The sequence below is a fragment of the Manis pentadactyla genome, chromosome 11 (assembly GCF_030020395.1).
Source record: "Manis pentadactyla isolate mManPen7 chromosome 11, mManPen7.hap1, whole genome shotgun sequence".
Taxonomy (NCBI): Eukaryota; Metazoa; Chordata; class Mammalia; order Pholidota; family Manidae; genus Manis; species Manis pentadactyla.
The window spans coordinates 42,461,315-42,482,321 of NC_080029.1; the positions used below are offsets into that span (position 1 = coordinate 42,461,315).

The following is a 21,007-nucleotide window of genomic DNA, read 5'->3' on the forward strand; positions in this document are numbered from 1 at the left end:
TGGTAGGATTTGTTTTCTTCATATGGCTGAATAATATTCTATTGTGTACATGTACCACATCTTCTTTATCCATTCATCTACTGATGGACACGTAGGTTGCTTCCATTTCTTGGTTATTGTAAATAGTGCTGCAATAAACACAGGGGTGCATATGTCTTTTTCAAACTGGGCTACTACATTCTTAGGGTAAATTCCTAGAAGTGGAATTCCTGGGTCAAATGATATTTCTATTTTGAGCTTTTGAGGAACCTCCATACTGCTTTCTACAATGGTTGAACTAGTTTACATTCCCACCAGCATTGTAGGAGGGTTCCCCTTTCTCCACAACCTCGCCATTTGTTGTTATTTGTTTTTGGATGGTGGTGATCCTTATTGGTGTGAGGTGATACCTCATTGTGGTTTTAATTTGCATTTCTCTGATGACTAGCGATGTGGAGCATCTTTTCATGTGTCTGTTGGCCATCTGAATTTCTTCTTTGGAGAACTGTCTGTTCAGCTCCTCTGACCATTTTTTAATTGGATTATTTGCTTTTTGTTGAGGTGTGTGAGCTCTTTATATATTTTGGATGTCAAACCTTTATCAGATCTGTCATTTATGAATATATTCTCCCATACGGTAGGACGCCTTTTTGTTCTATTGGTGGTGTCCTTTGCTGTACAGAAGCTTCTCAGCTTGATACAGTCCCACTTGTTCATTTTTGCTTTTGTTTCCCTTCCCAGGGGAGATGTGTTCATGAAGAAGTTGCTCATGTTTATGTCCAAGAGATTTTTGCCTATATTTTTTTCTAAGAGTTTTATGGTTTCATGACTTAAATTCAGGTCTTTGATCCATTTGGAATTTACTTTTGTGTATGGGGTTAGACAGCGATCCAGTTTCATGCTCTTACATGTAGCTGTCCAGTTTTGCCAACACTAGCTGTTGAAGAGGCTGTCATTTCCCCATTGTATGTCCATGGCTCCTTTATCATACATTAATTGACCGTATATGTTTGGGTTAATATCTGGATTCTCTATTCTGTTCCATTGGTCTGTGGCTCTGTTCTTGTGCCAGTACCAAATTGTCTTGATTACTGTGGCTTTGTAGTACAGCTTGAAGTTGGGAAGCGAGATGCCCCCGCTTTATTCTTCCTTCTCAGGATTGCTTTGGCTATTCGGGGTCTTTTGTGGTTCCATATCAATTTTAAAACTATTTGTTAGCCAGTTCGTTAAAGAATATTGTTGGTATTTTGATAGGCATTGCATTGAATCTGTAGATTGCTTGAGGCAGGATGGCCATTTTGACGATATTAATTCTTCCTACCAAAGAGCATGGAATGAGTTTCCATTTGTTAGTGTCCTCCTTAATTTCTCTTAAGAGTATCTTGCAGTTTTCAGGGTATAGGTCTTTCACTTCCTTGGTTAGGTTTATTCCTAGGTATTTTATTCTTTTGATGCAATTGTGAATGGAATTGTTTTCCTGATTTCTCTTTCTGTTAATTCATTGTTAGTGTATAGGAAAGCAACAGATTTTTGTGCATTAATTTTGTATCCTGCAACTTTGCTGAATTCCGATATTAGTTCTAGTAGTTTTGGAATAGTCTTTAGGGTTTTCTATGTACAATATCATGTCATCTGCAAATAGTGACAGTTTGACTTCTTCTTTACCAATCTGGATGCCTTGTATTTCTTTGTTTTGCCTAATTGTCGTGGCTAGGACCTCCAGTACTATGTTAAATAACAGTGGGGAGAGTGGGCATCCCTCTCTTGTTCCTGATCATAGAGGAAAAGCTTTCAGCTTCTCACTGTTAAGTATGATGTTGGCTGTGGGTTTGTCGTATATGGCCTTTATTATGTTCATGTACTTTCCCTCTCTACCCATTTTGTTGAGAGTTTTTATCATGAATGGATGTTGAATTTTGTTGAATGCTTTTTCATTGTCTATGGAAATGATCATGTGGTTTCTGTCTTTCTTTTTCTTGATGTGGTGGATGATGTTGATGGATTTTCGAATGTTGTACCATCTTTGCATCCCTGAGATGAATCCCACTTGATCATGGTGTATGACCCTCTTGATGTATTTTTGAATTCAATTTGCTAATATTTTGTTGAGTATATTTGCATCTATGTTCATCAGGGATACTGGTCTGTAATTTTCTTTTTTGGTGGGGTCTTTGCCTGGTTTTGGTATTAGAGTGATGCTGGCTTCATAGAATTAGTTTGGAAGTATTGCCTCCTCTTCTATTTTTTGGAAAACTTTAAGGAGAATGGGCATTATGTCTTCTCTATATGTCTGATAAAACTCAGGGCTGAATCCATCTGGCCCAGGGCTTTTGTTCTTGGGTAGTTTTTTTGATTACTGATTCAATTTCTTTGCTGGAAATTACTCTGTTTAGAGTTTCTGTTTCTTCCTTGGTCAGTCTTGGCAGATTGTATTTTTCTAGAAAGTTGTCCATTTTTTCTAGGTTTTCCAGTTGTTAGCATATAGATTTTCATAGTATTTTCTAATAATTTTTTGTATTTCTGTGGGGTCTGTCGTGATTTTTCCTTTTTCATTTCTGATTCTGTTGATGTGTGTAAATTCTTTTTCTCTTAATAAGTCTGGCTAGGGGCTTATCTATTTTGTTTATTTTCTCAAAGAACCAGCTCTTGGTTTCATTAATTTTTCCTATTGTTTTATTATTCTCAATTTTATTTATTTCTTCTCTGATCTTTATTATGTCCCTCCTTCTGCTGACTTTGGGCCTCGTTTGTTCTTCTTTTTCCAGTTTCAATAATTGTGACTTCAGACTATTCATTTGGAATTGTTCTTCCTTCTTTAAATAGGCCTGGATTGCTATCTACTTTCCTCTTAGAACTGCCTGCGCTATGTCCCACAGAAGTTGGGGCTTTATGCTGTCATTGTCATTTGTCTCCATATAGTGCTTGATCTGTTTTAATTTGGTCATTGATCCACTGATTATTTAGAAGCATGTTGTTAAGTCTCCATGTGTTTGTGAGCCTTTCTGTTTTCTTTGTACAATTTATTTCTAGTTTTATACCTTTGTGGTCTGAGAAGTTTGCTGGTAGAATTTCAATCTTTTTGAATTTACTGAGGCTCTTTTTGTGGCCAGTATGTGGTCTATTCTGGAAAATGTTCCATGTGCACTTGAGAAGATGTGTATCCTGCTGCTTTTGGGTGTAGTGTTCTGTACATATCTGTTAAGTCCATCTGTTCTAGTGTGTTGTTCAGTGCCTCTGTCCTTACTTATTTTCTCTCTGGTGTATCTGTCCTTTGGAGTGAGTGGTGTTGGAAGTCTCCCAAAATGAATGCATTGCATTCTATTTCCTCCTTTAATTCTGTTAGTATTTGTTTCACATATGTTGGTGCTCCTGTATTGGGTGCATATATATCTATAATGGTTATATCCTCTTGTTGGACTGACCCATTTATCATTATGTAATGTCCTTCTTTATCTCTTCTTTCTTTGTTTTGAAGTCTATTTTGTCTGATATAAGTACTACAACACCTGCTTTTCTCTCCCTATAGTTTTCATGAAATATCTTTTTCCATCCCTTGACTTTTAGTCTGTGTATGTCTTTGGGTTTGAGGTGAGTCTCTTGTAAGCAGCATATAGATGGGTCTTGCTTTTTTATCTATTCTGTTACTCTGTATCTTTTGATTGGTGCATTCAGTCCATTTACATTTATGGTGATTACTGAAAGATATGTACTTATTGCCATTGCAGGCTTTAGATTTATGGTTACCAAAGGTCGAAGGTTAGCTTCTTTACAATCTAGCCGTCTAACTTAACTCGCTTGTTAAGCTATTATAAACACTGTCAGGTGATTCTTTATTTCTCTCCCTTCTCATTCCTCCTCCTCCATTCTTTATATGTTAGGTGTTTTATTCTGTACTCCTTTGTGTTTCCTTTGACTGCTTTTGTGAGTAGTTGATTTTATTTTTTGCCTTTAGTTAGTATTTGGTTGGTGTCCTTTCTTTGTTGTGATTTTATTTTCCCTGTTGACATCTATTTAGCCTTAGGAGTGCTCCCAACTAGAGAAGTCCCTTTAAAATATCCTGTAGTGGTGGTTTGTCGGAGGCAAATTCTCTCAACTTTTGTTTGTCTGGGAATTGTTTAATCCCTCCTTCATATTTAAATGATATTCATGCTGGATACAGTATTCTTGGTTAAAAGCCCTTCTGTTTCATTGCATTACATATATCATGCCATTCTCTTCTGGTCTGTAAGGTTTCTGTTGGGAAGTCTGATGATAGCCTCATCAGTTTTCCTTTATAGGTGACCTTTTTTCTCTTTCTGGCTACCTTTAATACTCTGTTCTTGTCTTTGATCTTTGCCATTTTAATTATTATGTTTTGGTGTTGTCCTCCTTGGGTTCCTTGTGCTGGGAGTTCTGTGGGCTTCTATGGTCTGAGAGACTATTTCCTCCCCCAGTTTGGGGAAGTTTTCAGGTATCATTTCTTCAAAGACACTTTCTATCGCTTTTTCTGTCTCTTCTTCTTCTGGTACTCCTATAATGCGAATATTATTCCGTTTTGATTGGTCACACAGTTCTCTTAATAGTCTTTCATTCCTGGAGATCCTTTTATCTCTCTCTGCCTCAGCTTCTCTGTATTCCTGTTCTGATTTCTATTCCATTAATGGCCTCTTGCACCTCATCCAGTCTGCTCTTAAGTCCTTCCAGAGATTGTTTTTATTTCTGTATTCTCCCTCCCAACTTGATCCTTTAGCTCTTGCATATTTCTCTGCAGTTCCATCAGCATGGTTATGACCTTTATTTTGAATTCTTTTTCAGGAAGATTGGTTAAATCTATCTCCCCAGGCCCTCTCTCGGGGGTTGTATGGGTAATTCTGGACTGGACCACATTCTTCTGCCTTTTCATGGTGATAGAGGTAGTTGTAGGCCGGTAGTGCATGTGTCAGCTGGGAGAACAAAATCCTTTCCTGTTTGCTGGTAGAGGTGGAAATATTTTAAAAAATAAAACACATACACACAGCTCTATCAAGTGTTAGTTCAGATCTTCATACATAAATCAGAACTAAAGGAGCCATGAAAGTACAAACAAAACGACTATAAGTAAGAATGGACTTGGAAAGTACAGTCCAAAAAATATATCAATTCCTATTCTATCCTCAGGGACAGGAGCATACATATGTATCTATTTCCCATGTTCACAAGTACCTAGAAAGAATGAAACCAGTAAAATTTTGGTAAGAGGTAATTCATTAACATAAATGAAGAAAAGTAAAAATAAAAATTAAATAATAACTGGGTACATTCAAAGAACCCCAAATCTATGAAAATAAAAAAAAGCATAAGAGAGAAAACTAAAGATGTTGTGAATATGTTATAAGGTAGTTATATAAAAATGCATAAAATATCTCTGCATAAAAATCTTTTTTCTGAGAAATGTAGAATTGTTCATTAACAAGACTGTAAAGTTAAGAAGTAAACTCCTTGCTTTGCAAATGCTTAATTAACTATGCTTTCAAACATTCTCAGTCCAAAGAGTCAAATATATTTCTGGAAAAGCAGCAATAAACATGGGCACAGAAATACCAAGAGAAAAGGATTTTAAGAAAAAGACCCATGTTGGTATTTGAAGTAAATGGTAATGGTAACATTATTTAATCTTTATATAACTGCTGGAAGTAATGAAATTAATCAAGTCTCCATGCCCATGGACAGATTGTGTCAATTGTGGAGGAACATTATTCTTCTTTTTGAAAAATGAACTATGTAACAAAATTAAGCTGCTTTACTGTATTTTATTGATATAAACACAACACATTTCAGAAACATCAGCTAGCATTTTACCACTACACAAGAGAAATAAAAGTCAATAGAATTAAATATTAATACAAAGAGTAATTACAGAAATGCTTTCAGTTCCAATTGACGTAGTCTTTAACAGCATCCTATATACTTTGAACAATCTGCTTGTAATTGATTGGATGTTTCAAATGAAGAAAAGATGAAATTAAATCAAACTTTCATTTCTCAGTGGAAAATGCTCTCTTCATCAGAGGTGGCTGAGCTTTCCCAACATCAAACATCATTTCCAAAGGTGGGTTATTAAGAGAACACCAATCAGGTATACGGCCTATCTGATTATAATATTCCTTTGAGATTGAACGGCTCCCAAGTATGTCTTGCAGTGCTCCAAAAATAGCTCCTGTGTAGTAAAAAATATTTTATAGCTAAAATAAAAACTTTTTACCAGAAAATTTTATATACACATATATCCACTTGATTACAAGACTGGAGAGAACAAGTAAAATTCAGCAATGCATATTCACATCCTTCAAATTAACTCCAGTTAAGTTGATCTATAGCCTATATTTTAAATAATAGGGTAAGCCAAAACTCCAATGTTGAAAGTAACTTAAAAGGCCTATAGCAGATTATAGTGAAAATGGTAACAAGTATTACTATTCAAAAACCAGATGAGGTAGAGTGAAAAGTATTTTCAACTCTGTAATTTTCTTTGCCACAACTCTTTAAGATTTTACGTCATAAATAAAACAGCACTGTAAACCCAGTAAGCATCATTATAATGCCCTTAGAGTTTATGCTGAAGACATAAATACTCACAAGAGTCTTTAAAAAATAATCTAGTAATTAAATTCATTTATCCTAGATCTAAATTTCATAAGAAATACAGCATTCATTTAAAATCTCAATACTTTCTCTAAATGACCGATACCTATTAGCTGTAACCGCATCAGAAAACACGTATCAGAATATATACAAATACACATATCCATGATTGTTTCTCAATAAAGTAGTCTCTTCATTAAACTATTTCCTTATTTCAATGAAACTATCATTTCCTAAAACATCCAATGAACTTATTCACAAAATAAAGTGTTATGATAAAGAGATCAGCTTTGATATATGGCTCACAAATTAGCTTTGGAAGGAAATAAATATTTTGAGCAATGGTAGCATTGCTGTAAGAAATGTAAAAGCATAGCTATCACTATTATGAGTGATGACTTTAACTGTATTAAGTTTAATTTAAAAAAATCAAAGTGCTAATGTGAAGAGAAACAGGTATATAATTCTAGAAACTAATAATTTTTTAAAAAGTCAATATTCAAGGAAATTTATTTAATAGTTCTATTAGTTTATTAGTTGGACAATCTTGAACACTGAACCATCTATTCTAATGCACTTGACCCTTGAGCAATTTGGGTTTAAATTGCATGGATTCACTTATACATGGAGTTTTTTCAATAAACACACTGGAAAATCTTTTGGGGATTAGCGACAATTTGAAAAAACATTTTCTTTTTTCTATTTCACCTTACTGTAAAGCTATAGTAGACAATACATGTAACATACAAAATATGTGTTAACTATTTATGTTATAGGTAAGGCTTCTGATTAACATGAGGCTATTAACAGTGAAATTGTTGGGGAAAAATGTTATACACAGATTTTCAACTGTAGGAGTGGAGGGCTAGCACCTCTAATCCCCGAGCTGTTCAAGGGTCAAAGGTACATCCATTAATAATACCTCTCAAGAACCAATTCCTATGAATCATTATATTTTAAAAACTAAATTCTTACCTCCCAACCAGGCTACACAGTTAGCCTTTGCAGGTGGAGTATGGATTCGGAATGTCTTGGTGCCAAGTGTTTTTTTGTACTTTGGTTTTTCTACCAAATACCTTATTTCTGCAAGCAATCTGTGGAGAAATCCTGGCAACATAGATGTGCCACCGATGACTACCAAATTCTCTGCTAGTTGCTTTCTGGTGTCTATTGGGCACTATTATTAAAAAGAAAGCAAAGAAGGACTTATCCTTAACTGTATATATATAATGCTAGGCTGAACTTAAGAAGATATGCAGATTGTGTATTACAAATTAAACAGGTGATCATTTGTATCACAAAAAGGCAAAATAAGGTTTCTTTAACCAAAAAGCTATTCATGTAGCAAATATATAACCATGATAATATCGCTGTGTACATACATAGAATTTTAAAGACTTTAAAATCTAATAGTATAGAAATTTTAATTTTACCAGGCATACAGTAGTAATATGTCAAGATAGAATGACTAAGTTGAGCAAAGAACATGTGAAGAAATAATTTCTGCCTCTTGTTTAGTAAGGGAAGTATGTGGAAACTTAAGGTAAAGGTGCTATCTTCACAGTATTTATTATATCCAGAACCAGTTGCTGAATAGGAAGATAATTCTTAGAAAAATTATTTTTCCTCATCAGTTATCACTAAGAATTAGGAATGTTAAAGTCCTTCACCGATGTTGTTTTTCATGAAAGTGTCTGAGTGCAGCTCTAGAGGTAGACAGTTATCTTCCAAAGCAATGGCAGTTCACATGGAGTTCTGTGATTCCACAGTCACTGAACTAGAGACACACATTATCAAAGAACTTAAAATTTAAAATTTAAAATTTTAATTTCATTCAAATTTCTGCATTTAAAATTCAATACTACACAGACCTTTAGTTGAAGAAACTACAAGTCTTACTAGATACAAAATAAAAATCTGCAATTCTGGGAAAAAGATGGCAGTGTAAGAAGGCAAGGCAAAAACCTCCTCCCCGAATCACATAGAACATGAAAACACAGCAAATACAGCTAGGTCTGAAATTGACCTGAAGACTACAAACTGACTACCTTCCTCTGGGGAAGAAGAGAAGACCCTGCAGAAAAGGGTAAAGTGGCAAAGCTGCAATCTGGTGGGACTCAAGCCCTCCCTCTACCCCGAGGAAGAGGAACAGAACAGGGAGGGAATAGAAGCCCAGGACCGCTGTACACCTGGCCCTAGAGATCTGCTCCAGGAACATGAGTCCACATTGCATGGTGCCCTTGCAATTGGTGGGGCTGGACAACAGAGACAGACAGACCACTCAGGGAGGCTGAGATCCCAGCTACCTGTGGAGAACAGGAACATTCTACCTGCCCCCCAGAGAAAGAAAGCAGAGCAGGCTGTTTTTGAAAGGCTTCCCAGTAGTGAGATGGGTACCAGAGGGGCAAGGATTGCACAGTGCTCTATATTTAGGAGAGAGTTCAGGTGGACAATAGCTCCTCATCCTGTCCTCAACCCAACTTGAGGGTGGGAGCCCTCAGGAGCTTCAGACACTCCATTTCCCTCGCTGGCAACACAGCCTGGAGGCTCCTAGCAGTGGCATGCGGGCTGCCAGCTGGCAGTGAAATCACACTTTGCTCCTGGGTAGGCAAGGGGAAAACCCCCAGCCTGCTCAGCCCTATTTTGGGCCAGCCAGGGAGCTGTGTGCAGGAGCCAGACCTGGAGCTCTTTACTCCTGGGAGGCACCAGTCATGTTTGCCACTGGCCCCTGCTGTCACAGCAGGCCAGACGGAGGGTGACTCCACCTACTGGCAGCTCCAGAGAGTATTCTCCCCTCTCCTGCAATAAGCTGACGGCTCACACAGCCCACCTGAAATCAGACCTCTATGAGCAATGCAGAAAGGTGCCACACCCACTGCATGCCAACAGTTGGGGCTCTCACACAGGAAATTGAGCTTCTGGGAGCTGGAAGGTGTCTCCTACACAAACCTATTATCCCATAAGAAACACTAAAAAACTATGAACAGGCAGAGGAATAGAGGAATTTGGTCCAAACAAAAACACAAGGAAAAACACCAGAAAGAGGGCTTAGTGAAACTGAAATCATCAATCTTCTTGATAAAGATTTTAAAATAAAACTCATAAACATGCTCACAGATTTACAGACAACTATTCAAGATCTCAGGGAGGACTTCAACAAAGAGACAGAAATCCTGAAAAAAAGCCACTCACAGCTGAAGAATACAGTATCTGAAATGAAACATACACTGGAAGGATGTAAAAGTAGATTAGATGATGTAGAGGAGACAGTAAATGAAATAGAAATTAGAGAACAGGAAAACAAAGAAACTGAGGAACAGAGAGAAAAAAGGATCTTTAGGAATGAAAGAATGGTAGGAGAGCTATGTGACCAATCCAAATGGAACAATATTCACATTATAGGAATATCAGAAGAAGAAGAAGAGAAAGACAAAGGGATAGGAAGTCTCTTTGAGGAAATAACTGTTGAAAACTTCCCCAATCTGGGGAAGGAAATAGCCACTCAAGGTCATGGAAGCACAAAGATCATGCAACAAAAGGAACCTTAGGAAGACACCACCAAGACATATAATAATTAAAATGGCAAAGATCAAGGACAAGGAGAGAGTACTGATAGCAACCAGAGAGAGAAAAAAGATCACTTATAAAGTAATTCCCATCAGGCTATCAGCAGACTTCTCAGCAGAAACCTTACAGGCCAGATGGGAATGGCATGATGTATTTAATGTAATGAAACAGAAGGGCTTCCAACCAAGAATACTCTACCTAGAAAGATTATTTAAACTTGAAGCAGGGATTAAATAATTCCCAGATACACAAAAGTTGAGGGAATTCACCACCACTAAACCATTCTTACAAGATCTCTTAAAGGTACTACTCTATATGGAAATACTTCTAAGGCTAAACAGCTGTCGCCAGAGCAAATAAACCCACAGTAAAGGAAGTAGACCGATTAATTACTAAGCAAATACAAAATTAAATCAACTACTCACAAAGTCAGTCAAGGGAAACACAAAGAGTGCACAATATGACACCAAATCTAGAAAGAGTAGAGAAGGAAGAAGGAAGAGAGAAAAAAAAAAAACCAAACCTTTAGACTGTATTGGAATAGATTAATAAGCGACTTAAGATAGACTGTTAGATAGTAAAGAAGTTGCCTTTGAACCTTTGTTAACCACAAATCTAAAGTCTGCAATGGCAATAACAGATATCGATAATCACCCTAAATGTAAATGGACTGAATGAACCAATCAAAAGACACAGAGTTGCAGAATGGATTAAAAAACAAGACCCATCTATATGCTGCCTACAAGAGACTCATTTCAAACCCAAAGACATACATACATAGGCTAAAAGTGAAGGGATGGAAAAAGATATTTCACGTAAATAACAGGGAGAAAAAAGCAGGAGTAGCAGTACTTGTATCAGACAAAGTAAACTTCAAAACAGGGAAACTAACAAGAAACAAAGGACATTCCATAATGATAAAGGGGACAGTCCAACAAGAGGATATAACCATTACAAATATCTATGCACTCAATATAGAAGCACCTAAATATGTGAAACAAATACTAACAGAATTAAAGGGGGAAATAGAATGCAACGCATTCACTTTAGGACACTTCAAAACAACACTCATTCCAAAAGACAGATCAACCGGACAGAAAATAAGTAGAGACAGAGGTACAAAATAATCTGACATGGAAAAAAATGCACCATATGTCCACAGCACTTATTATTCCTGCCTTTGAAATGTTCTAGGTACCATAATCTAAGTGCCAAAAAAATCTCAGTGACTATAAAATTTAACATAAAAGCTAAAGAATGTAACTAATGGCTCAAATAAAAATAAAGAAAATAAAATTTGTAAGTTTTCTCTACAGCGCTATCATAAATTTAAACTTTTTACAAAATAAAAATACCTGCATAAGGGAATCCAATATTAAAGTGGCAACTGATTTCTCTTCATTATCTTGTTCAAAAAGGATCTCCACGACCGAATCTCTAGTGAAATTAAAAGCAGAGTGCTTTATTAGAATCACATAAGATACAGAACATACCATTAGTTTCATTTACATATCTTTAAGTACCAATCTATGTTAATGTATTTTGTCCCAGTTATACCTTCTTAAACCTAATAGCAGAAATGGAGAATTATATAAAAGTAACTTAAGAGTCAAGCAGCAGATCAGTAGTGACACAAGAGATTAAAAATCTAACAATGCCTCCAGCCCCCAAAGCATTTCTTTGTTTTTAAAAAAAATATATGGCAAAGATTGATAGTTACCTAATATAATTTTGATTTTCCTGTTCTTTCTCCAATTAAAAGAACCCATTTTGGGGTAGCACAAGGAAGATCTCTGTGGTTATAGTATAGGCAAATAAATACATATTTACAAATAAATACATATTTACAAATTTTAAGTTAAAATATTTAGGATGATTTTTTAAAATGATCATTTACTTTAAATGATTCTTCTGACTTACCAACACACTACTCACTCTAATGTTGAATGCTTTGTGAAGAACAAAATAATTTTTAAATATTTTATATATGAGTAATGCAACTGTAAAATACACAGAACTATACATGTATTTTGACTGTGGCAGTGGTGGTTATATCTACATGTGATAAAATTACACAGAACTATACATGTTATATCAATATCAATTTATTGGTTTTGATACTGTACTATAGTTTTTCAAGATGAAACAATTGGGAGAAACTGAGTGAGGCATACATGGGGACCTCTCTGCATCACCTTTGCAATTTTGTGAATTTTAATTATTTGAAAATAAAAAAAGACAGAACTCCATTTTTAAGCTGGATACAATGACCTTCCCCCACAGAAATACTGTATTTACCAGGCTCTGTTGCAGCTAGATGTATCTAAGTACCAGACAATGGGATGGAGGCAGAAGTGGTATGTGGGATTTCTAGAGTCTCCCTAAAAAGGAGAGAAGCACTTTTTCTTTTCCCTTCCTAGGACTGCTTGCTTGAAACATGACATAGTAGGTGTAACTTCAGCAACCACCCTGGTTCTCAAGGACAAAAGCTACTCACCAAAGATGATGGGAAATTCTTTGAGTCCCTGATGGGAGTTATCATACCACTCCTGGACTATCTATCTCTGAACTTTCTTTAAGAGACAAGCTTCTAGATTGTTGAAGTCAATATTTTCAGGTTTGTATAACTGGTGACCAAACCAAATCCTAACCAATGCAATACAAAACTATATATATATATATGAATATAGAAACACTACTTTTAAAAAATACTATGCATACTATTTCAAAGCTTTTTAAAATTTTTTTCGAAAACATAAAACTGTCTTCATGGGACTCAATCCACTGGCTAACTACCATTTCATGGGTAAAGTATGCTGAGGCCTGCAGTATGCTCAACACTAATGCCTAGAGAGCTACTTGATACTATGCCTGCATGCTTCTGCTCTACCAGTTGATTCAATGCTTACAAAGCATCAGTTTCCTTTTTCTAAACCTTTTATTATCAGTAGATTTAATACTGAAATCATAATTTTGCAATTATTAATCAGTGAATTATTAGGCTAGAAAAAATTTGTTTTTTTCTAGGTGGTCAATGTTGAATGCTTTGTGAAGACAAAATAATTTTTTAAATATTTTATATATGAGTAATGCAACTGTAAAAGTCTAAAGGAAAATATGTAAGATTCTCTACCAGGACTGATTTACAAATAACTAAGTTCTCACCGTACTTAAAAAAATCCCCTGGAAATCATAAACTATCAATTACTGGTTTATGTAAATTTAACTCAGAACCCTAGAAGCAGACTTATCCTCAAAGAAAAGGTCCTGGAAAATAGTGTGGCAAATAAATACATATTTACAAATTTTAAGTTAAAATATTTAGGATGATTTTTTAAAATGATCATTTACTTTAAATGATTCTTCTGACTTACCAACACACTACTCACTTGGACTATATTAAATTAGGTTTCAATGGAACTATGCTTTTCAGTAAGAAAAACATATTGGCAAACAATTGTAAATAATGGGTTTGGAATGTGAGACATAGTGACTTTTTTTATCCTCAATCTATTTTCCTACTTATATGTAACCAAAAAGCTCCATATTTGTTGAATTGATTTAAAACACTTATTTTCTTCTCCTATTTTGTGCTCCACTAAACAATGAAAAGAAAAATTTAAATAGTAATTTAATGAATATACTTAAATAAGAGGCAAAATGATAAAAAGTTACTATCAAAAAGTGTTACATTCTCACTTTTTGTTCCCCCACATTTAACATGTATGTATTTAGTTTCATCCCTTTAAAATTGCACAGTCTATATTAATTATCTCAAAGTCTAACAGGATCTTCACTATTTACATAATAATTTTTTTCTTTGCATTTTCTGATCTAATACTTCAGATGAAACTTTGTACTACAAGTTTTATAAAGCTTGCATCCAAACAGAAATCAAATTCTAAAATATAATTATAATACAATTAGTTAAGTCCTTAATAACAAGATACATTGCATCATCAGACAGAATAATGAACAATAAAAAGGTGAATTACTAACTGATTCTAAAGATTTACTACATTTGGAAAAATGAATTCTTTCTAACAAGACAATTTTAAAGCAGAAATCAGCAAGCTATGACCTGCAAGCCAAATCCAGCTCACTGTCTGTTTTTGCAAATTAAGTTTTACTGGTACACTGGTGAACCCTGTTTTAAAGTATTATACTTTAGTCTTCACTTCAAAGAATGGCTAGTCCCATTAGTTAAATTAATGCTGAATTACTTTAATGAACAGGAAAAAATATTTTTTAAAGTTTAAAAAATTTTAAAAGTTAAATAGTAAAATTAATCACTACTGAGGAGGCTTAATGAAAAACACGTAATGGTTAAATCATCAATACTAAAAGCTTATCCAAAAATTTTTAAAGGCCAAAAATGTATTTAAGTTCATTATTTTTGGTCATAAAAATTAAGGTCTAACCTGATTGAACCAAGGACATGTAAAATCTTCTCTCCATCTAATGGGTAGTCAACATTTGGTGGTGGTGGAGGACGCTGAAATATAAATACCATAATCATAAGTATAGGGTTTCAGCTCTGAAAAAAGAATATACATTTATTTTTTAACTTACCTCAGTATTTCCATCAATATTAAATTTTGCTGCTTGGATTTTTAGTCCACGCTTCAGATCACTTACAAAGCAAGTTCGCACTTAAAAAAAAGAAGATTCTTAGGGTTTGTGATTGAATCAATCTGTGACCCAGTTAAAACAGTATGTCTTTAGTTAGCTTACAACAATTTATTCACAAATAAAACACTTTCATTTGCTGAGGAGACTTAAGTCATTGTGGGTGTTCATCTTCCATAAAACCCTATTTTTAAAAAAACCATCTTTGAGGAAACTATTATATTTTTTATGTTTCTTGTATAAAGAGTACCATAATAAAAATAAATTTTAGCATCACGAAAACACAGTTATTCTAATTTTCTTTATTAATGCATAGCTGACATACAATACTATATTGGTTTCAGGTATACAACATAATGACTCAACAATTACATGTATTGCAAAATGTTCACCACGATGTGTTGTTACCATCACCATACAAAGATATAATATTGTTGGCTATATTCCCTATGCTGTACTTTTCATCCCTGTAATTTATTTATTTTGTAATTGGAAGTTTGTCCCCCTTTATCCCCAGACTCTATTTCACCCCAATGCCAAGTATCTACTCTAATAGAGTAGCATGTTGCTTTGAACCAGGCTGATTTATATCTCTATCTTATGTATGTATTTATCTAATTCTTTTTTAAAAACCTTGGCTGGCCAGAACACAAAGATAAATTTTGTTTTCAGCTGCAGTAACATGCCCCTTACTTTAGGATTTTTTTGGTGTGATTATTTTCTCCCCCTTGGGACACTCCAACACTACCACTTTTTTCTATTATATTACCTTTTTGTTTTACATTTTGAATATTTATTGTTTTAAATATTATTTTAGTTGCAAAGTATCTCTTATAATAAGCTGCTTCAAATTATTTTCAGAAATAGGTAAAGAATACAAATTTTTTTTTAAGTAGAGAAAAATGTTGAATGTAAGAAATCTAATGACTTGGTTACTTGTAAAATATGTTAAATACATATTTATGTCATATAAATTTCTTTTCATATCACTAATTCAAAATATAGTTAAGAATATACAATATACTAATATGCTAGATAGTAAGCTAGTTGTTCAACTTAGATACTTTGTACTTTATTAAAGTTCTCATAACTATCTAAGTAAGGTAAATACCTAACCCTCACAATTTTATACACTTCACAGGGGAAGGTACCCTTCTTTAAGGAAATGAAATTCACTGAATTAAAATTCCAAGAACAGAGAAATTATACTTAACTTTAAAATAACTGAAAACGTTTAGTTAATTAAAATATGTAAGTAACTAATACATGTGTGGCATTTAAAAAAAAATAGAAATGGGTTCCTATTGTACTTTCAACCAACAATTTGCTTTTTCCCTTAATGTATTATGGACATCCTTCCAAATCAATACATCTAGTCCCTTTTTTTTAACAGCTGCATTGTATACTCCTTATTATGAAGTTATCAAACTTCATTTAACATTCACTTCTTAGATGGGGTGTACATTTTCAATTTTAATAAATAAGCCAGATTGCTTTCAAAAAAGATAAGTTTTCAAAATGTACTAATACTAATGTATTCATTTTCCCACAATCTCATGAATACTGGATGTCTACTTTTCAAACTTTTGTCAATTTGATGTTTCCTTGTACCAAATTATCTCCAGGTCCCATTTAACTCTAAAATCTACTGTCAAAATCTCTATTAAATATTCTAGAATATCAGTTTTACATGACACTCTCAGTACTGAAGAATATTATAGTTTAAAGTGCTTTCCTTATAATGAATCAAAATACCAGAAAACTCAATTTAAACATTTCCATAAAAATGCACTCTAGCAAAGGAGAGGTAATATATCTTAAAGGGAATCCAATATACTTTGGTCCCAACTATAGGATTTCCAAAGTCAGTAAAATGGCTGGTCTTATAAAAAGTATTAAAAAAATAGCTAAAGTAAAAAAAAAAACCACTATGTAGCAAAGACACAGAGACCTTCTTAGGCAATTGAACTGTTCATTTGTACTGTGCAAACTACTAATTCCCTAGTAAACCTATATACTCTGTAATTGAGAAGTTTCTTCAATAACACATCATAAATAATGCCAAAAGCTTCCATAAATTTGAAGAAAAATCTAAATTTATTTACATTATTCCACAGCCTATATAATATATATTTTTAGGATATTACATTATAAATTTAATACCTTTTATATCTGTGTAATTATTTAGAAACCCATGCTTTCCAAATACTTAAGAATGAAAGGTACAAAAATGGGAACTTAGTTTACCTTTAATGTCTTCTAAGATACCTTCTGGAATTGAACCTAAAATAGAAATTTTATTTAGAACCATAGAACTTTAATGATAAGCAGAAAAGTATCGTAAATTTCCATTTTCCATTTTAGCTAAAATTTTAAAAATATATGTACTATAATTTTTAAAAGCCAAATCAAAAAATTAACTTTACTTTTAGAGAAGAAACTTGATCACTCAAAGTCAAAGCACAGAAGTTGAAGACGGATATGAACAAAGTGCTACAAGATGTCACATATTCAAAAATTTGATAAAAGACCTTAAAAATATTGTAGAATAACTGACATTAGTTAGGAATCAACCAAGATTATCTTCTCTACCATAAAACAATTTGCTGGTTATTTTGAGGCCATGTACTTAGAAAAAATATAATTTTTCTTGTACAAAAAGTGAAGTTTCAAGTTTATCTTTCCAGTGAGAATAAATGACTGTCAGTAATATGCTAACCTAATACATATTTTTAACAAGGATTACACAGACTTTAAATTTTTCCTTTGAGGTAAAGGTGACTTCAAAAAAATGAGTGAAAAAAGTACCTATTCAAAGAAATCTACACAATATAGCAAGCCTTTAGAGATGAATTTTTGGATATGTTATTGTTATGCAATCTTATTGCCAAAAATCTCATTTTCCATGTCAGACTCAGAAACAAAATTTTCTAACCTAAATGTAAAATCTTTTAATTTCAGAATTTTTAACCCATTGCTAAATATGTAAAAATAGTGTCAATTAATTATGAAAACAAGTTATTTACATCATTGAAGACAAAAATTCATAGTTGAAAAAGGAATCATAACTTAATAAGGGTAATCATGTACTTCATCCATCTCTGGATCTATATCTCCTGAGCTATATCTTTAAGTTATGACAGCTACTGAAACTAAGTATTAAAATAAAGTTTAAAACCACACCTTCAAAGTATTAAGCCATAACCTTTAAAAAACGATATACAATATTTAATCACATTGCTAATAAAGATTTCCAAAAAGATTTAAATCTGGCTATAAATAAATGAAAGAAATGCAACTAGATCATAAGAACCTACAATTTAAGAATTAGTGCTAAAAACCATAACATCCTCACCGCTATAGTCTCTCTAGGAATATTCAAATAAATTCCAACATGTGCCAAAATAATTTTGTAATAGGAAATAACAGTTTTCTTTAGGCAACACATAAGGGAGGCTTGAAAATAAGGGTTTAATTTAGCTGAGAGTAGATGCTGCTTTGGAAAGGGGCTCCTTAATCTTAGCAAATAACAACAATCATTTAAACTTGGCAAATGAGCGATAGAAACAAGGCATTCACTGACTCTGGCTGTCAAAAATCATATTTAAATTTCAGTTAATTTAGGATAATAAGCATAATATTTTGTATATAATTTAAATGTACACTTTTTAAATCAATGTACTCGGGTTAGCCTTTAAAAATTTTAAGTTACTTGTAAAACAAACAAAAAAACTGTGTGGTCATTCTTTTTTGAACTGGGCTCTAAATACTAAATGAAAGAGGCTCAAGTTCACTTAAGGATACCTAAATATATTTAAGACTTTCATCTAATCTTCGCTAAGGACCTTGACAAGAGATATTTTAGGTGTGTCTGTGTTTCTGATTCTCTAGGTGTTGTCCTTCAACCAATAGTGGTATGATTTAATTCCTCAATTAGTAGGACTCCAAGGCTATCACAGACTTGGATTTGGGCAATATGAAAAGGAAAGGTTAGAATCGGAGCCCAAGACAGTTGGTTAAACAAAAGAAGTCCAAGAACAACATATAGTTCAGAATTTTAAGTAAATGTTAAAATCAGTTTTAAAAATCTCTCAAAAAATATTTTGGGATGGTGTACTAAATTCATTAACTGTGGATACTTTTCATAAATTTACTGTCATGATATACTAAAAGAGCAACAAATTTCATCTGAAATAGAAAAATTATAATCTGATCTACAGAATGAAGAATACTATTATCTTAACTACCAAAAGAACAACAGGAAAACAATATATGCAAGGATAAATGTCCTAAAAATCTGCCTTTCTCTTTTCAACATTTATTCAGTGCCCAGGCACTATTCTAGGGGCTACAGATTGAAAAATAAATAAGACAGGGCTCCGCAAAGTCTACTGAGGGAAACAGGTAAGTTAACAGGTAAGGAGAATGCATAATATATGCTATAATAAATACTGCTGAGGGCTCAACAAAGGGGAGCAATTTATTCTGCTTAGGAGAAATGAAGAAGGCTTCACAATTAAGATGACATTCTAGCTGAGTCAGGTAGAGATATTAAAAATCTGAGTAGGCAAAGAAAAACATAACAGGTAGAAAAACAGAAAAATTGAAGGCACAGGATTATGGAAGGACTAGTGGTACTTGGAAGACTGCATGAAATTTACTATAGCAGAAATGAGGTACAAAGGGTTGAGTTTAGTAGTTAAGGCTAAGAGGCAGAATAAACTCAGATTGTTCTTCACAATATATGTGTATCTTCACTGTATACCAGACAGATAATTTGGATTTTCAGCTGCGGGAGCCAGCAAATATTCTGAAGTCAAAGAGCAATTTAATCAGTTTTGTTTTGTGGAAGTTATTCCTGGCAACTGTGTGAAACAGACTGAATTGGTCCAGAGAATAGACTCCTATGATAATCTAAGCAAGAAAGATGGACGGCCTAGTTTACAATGCCTCTGTTTTCAGATGTTCAGTGGTGTATGTGATAGAAAAAAGATGAAATTTGAAAGAGATTGCTAAGGGAGAATTGAAAAAATATGCTAATTCCCAGGTTTCTAAAATGGGAGATAAGTAAGATACTCCTTTATCTAAGAATTATTTGAAATGAAGATCATTCTTAGGAAGAAAAGATTCTTTGTAAGATGAGATAATGTGTTTGTTCACTTTTGGAAATCTTAAGTTTGAGGTGCCCAGAGACATGTCTAGTTTGTATCTAATAATCAGTTGGAAATATGAGTACCAAGTTTTGAAGAAGGGTCAGGTCCAGTGACATATCTGAGAATCAACAACATACACATGTAGCTCAAGTTATGGAAACAGATGAGCTCACCTATAAAAAAAAAACTTGTAGGAACAAAACACAAATCCCTATCGGAGTATCAGTAAAGAAAGAAGAGCAGTAGAAACCAAGGAGGAAAACTTAGAGAAAGAACACCATAAAAGAGCATCCTGAAAGACAAGGGACCAAAAGTACAAGATAACCCATACTGCCAAAAGTCCAAGAAAGGATGACTAAAATTAAATTACTGGATTTGGTAATTAAGAACTCAATGATGAGGAAAACAATTCCATTCACAATTGCATCAAAAAGAATAAAATACTTAGGAATAAACCTAACCAAGGAAGCGAAAGACCTATACCCTGAAAAAAACTACAGGACACTCTTAAGAGAAATTAAAGAGGACACTAATAAATGGAAATTCATCCCATGCTCTTGGCTAAGAAGAATTAATATTGTCAAAATGGCCATCCTGCCTAAAGCAGTCTACAGATTCAATGCAATCCCTATCAAAATACCTACAGCATTCTTCAATGAACTAGAGCAAATAGTTCTAAAATTCATATGGAATGACAAAAGACCCTTAATAGCCAAAGCAATCCTGAGAAGGAAGAATGAAGCAGGCAGAATTGTGTTCCCTGACTTCAAGCTCTACTACAAAGCCACAGTAATCAAGACAATTTGGTACTGGCACAAGAACAGACCCATAGAGTAGTGGAACAGAATAGAGAGTCCTGATATAAACTCAAGCATATATGGTCAATTAATGTACAATAAAGGAGCCATGGATATACAATGGGGAAATGACAGCCTCTTCAATAGCTAGTGTTGGCAAAACTGGACAGCTACATGTAAGAGAATGAAACTGGATTACCGTCTAACCCTGTACACAAAAATAAACTCAAAATGGATCAAAGACCTGAATGTAAGTCATGAAACCATAAAACTAGGGAAACA

The 21,007-nt window shown here is 33.8% G+C and overlaps 1 protein-coding gene across 3 annotated transcripts in view; it reads right to left on the reverse strand.

Annotated features, from left to right (window-relative positions):
• Window positions 1–5,727: 5,727 nt before the first annotated feature.
• The window catches only part of ACTR10 (actin related protein 10), a 32,236-nt gene continuing 16,956 nt past the window's right edge, over window positions 5,728–21,007 (reverse strand). For all 3 annotated transcript variants that reach the window (XM_057488420.1, XM_036918890.2, XM_036918900.2), the window contains 6 exons: window positions 17,023–17,058; window positions 14,719–14,798; window positions 14,568–14,641; window positions 11,502–11,583; window positions 7,555–7,756; window positions 5,728–6,154 (listed from right to left, as the gene is read on the reverse strand). In XM_057488420.1, coding sequence (XP_057344403.1) covers window positions 5,973–6,154; window positions 7,555–7,756; window positions 11,502–11,583; window positions 14,568–14,641; window positions 14,719–14,798; window positions 17,023–17,058 — 656 coding nt within the window. In that variant the 3' untranslated portion in view covers window positions 5,728–5,972. The remainder of the gene's footprint in view (window positions 6,155–7,554; window positions 7,757–11,501; window positions 11,584–14,567; window positions 14,642–14,718; window positions 14,799–17,022; window positions 17,059–21,007) is intronic.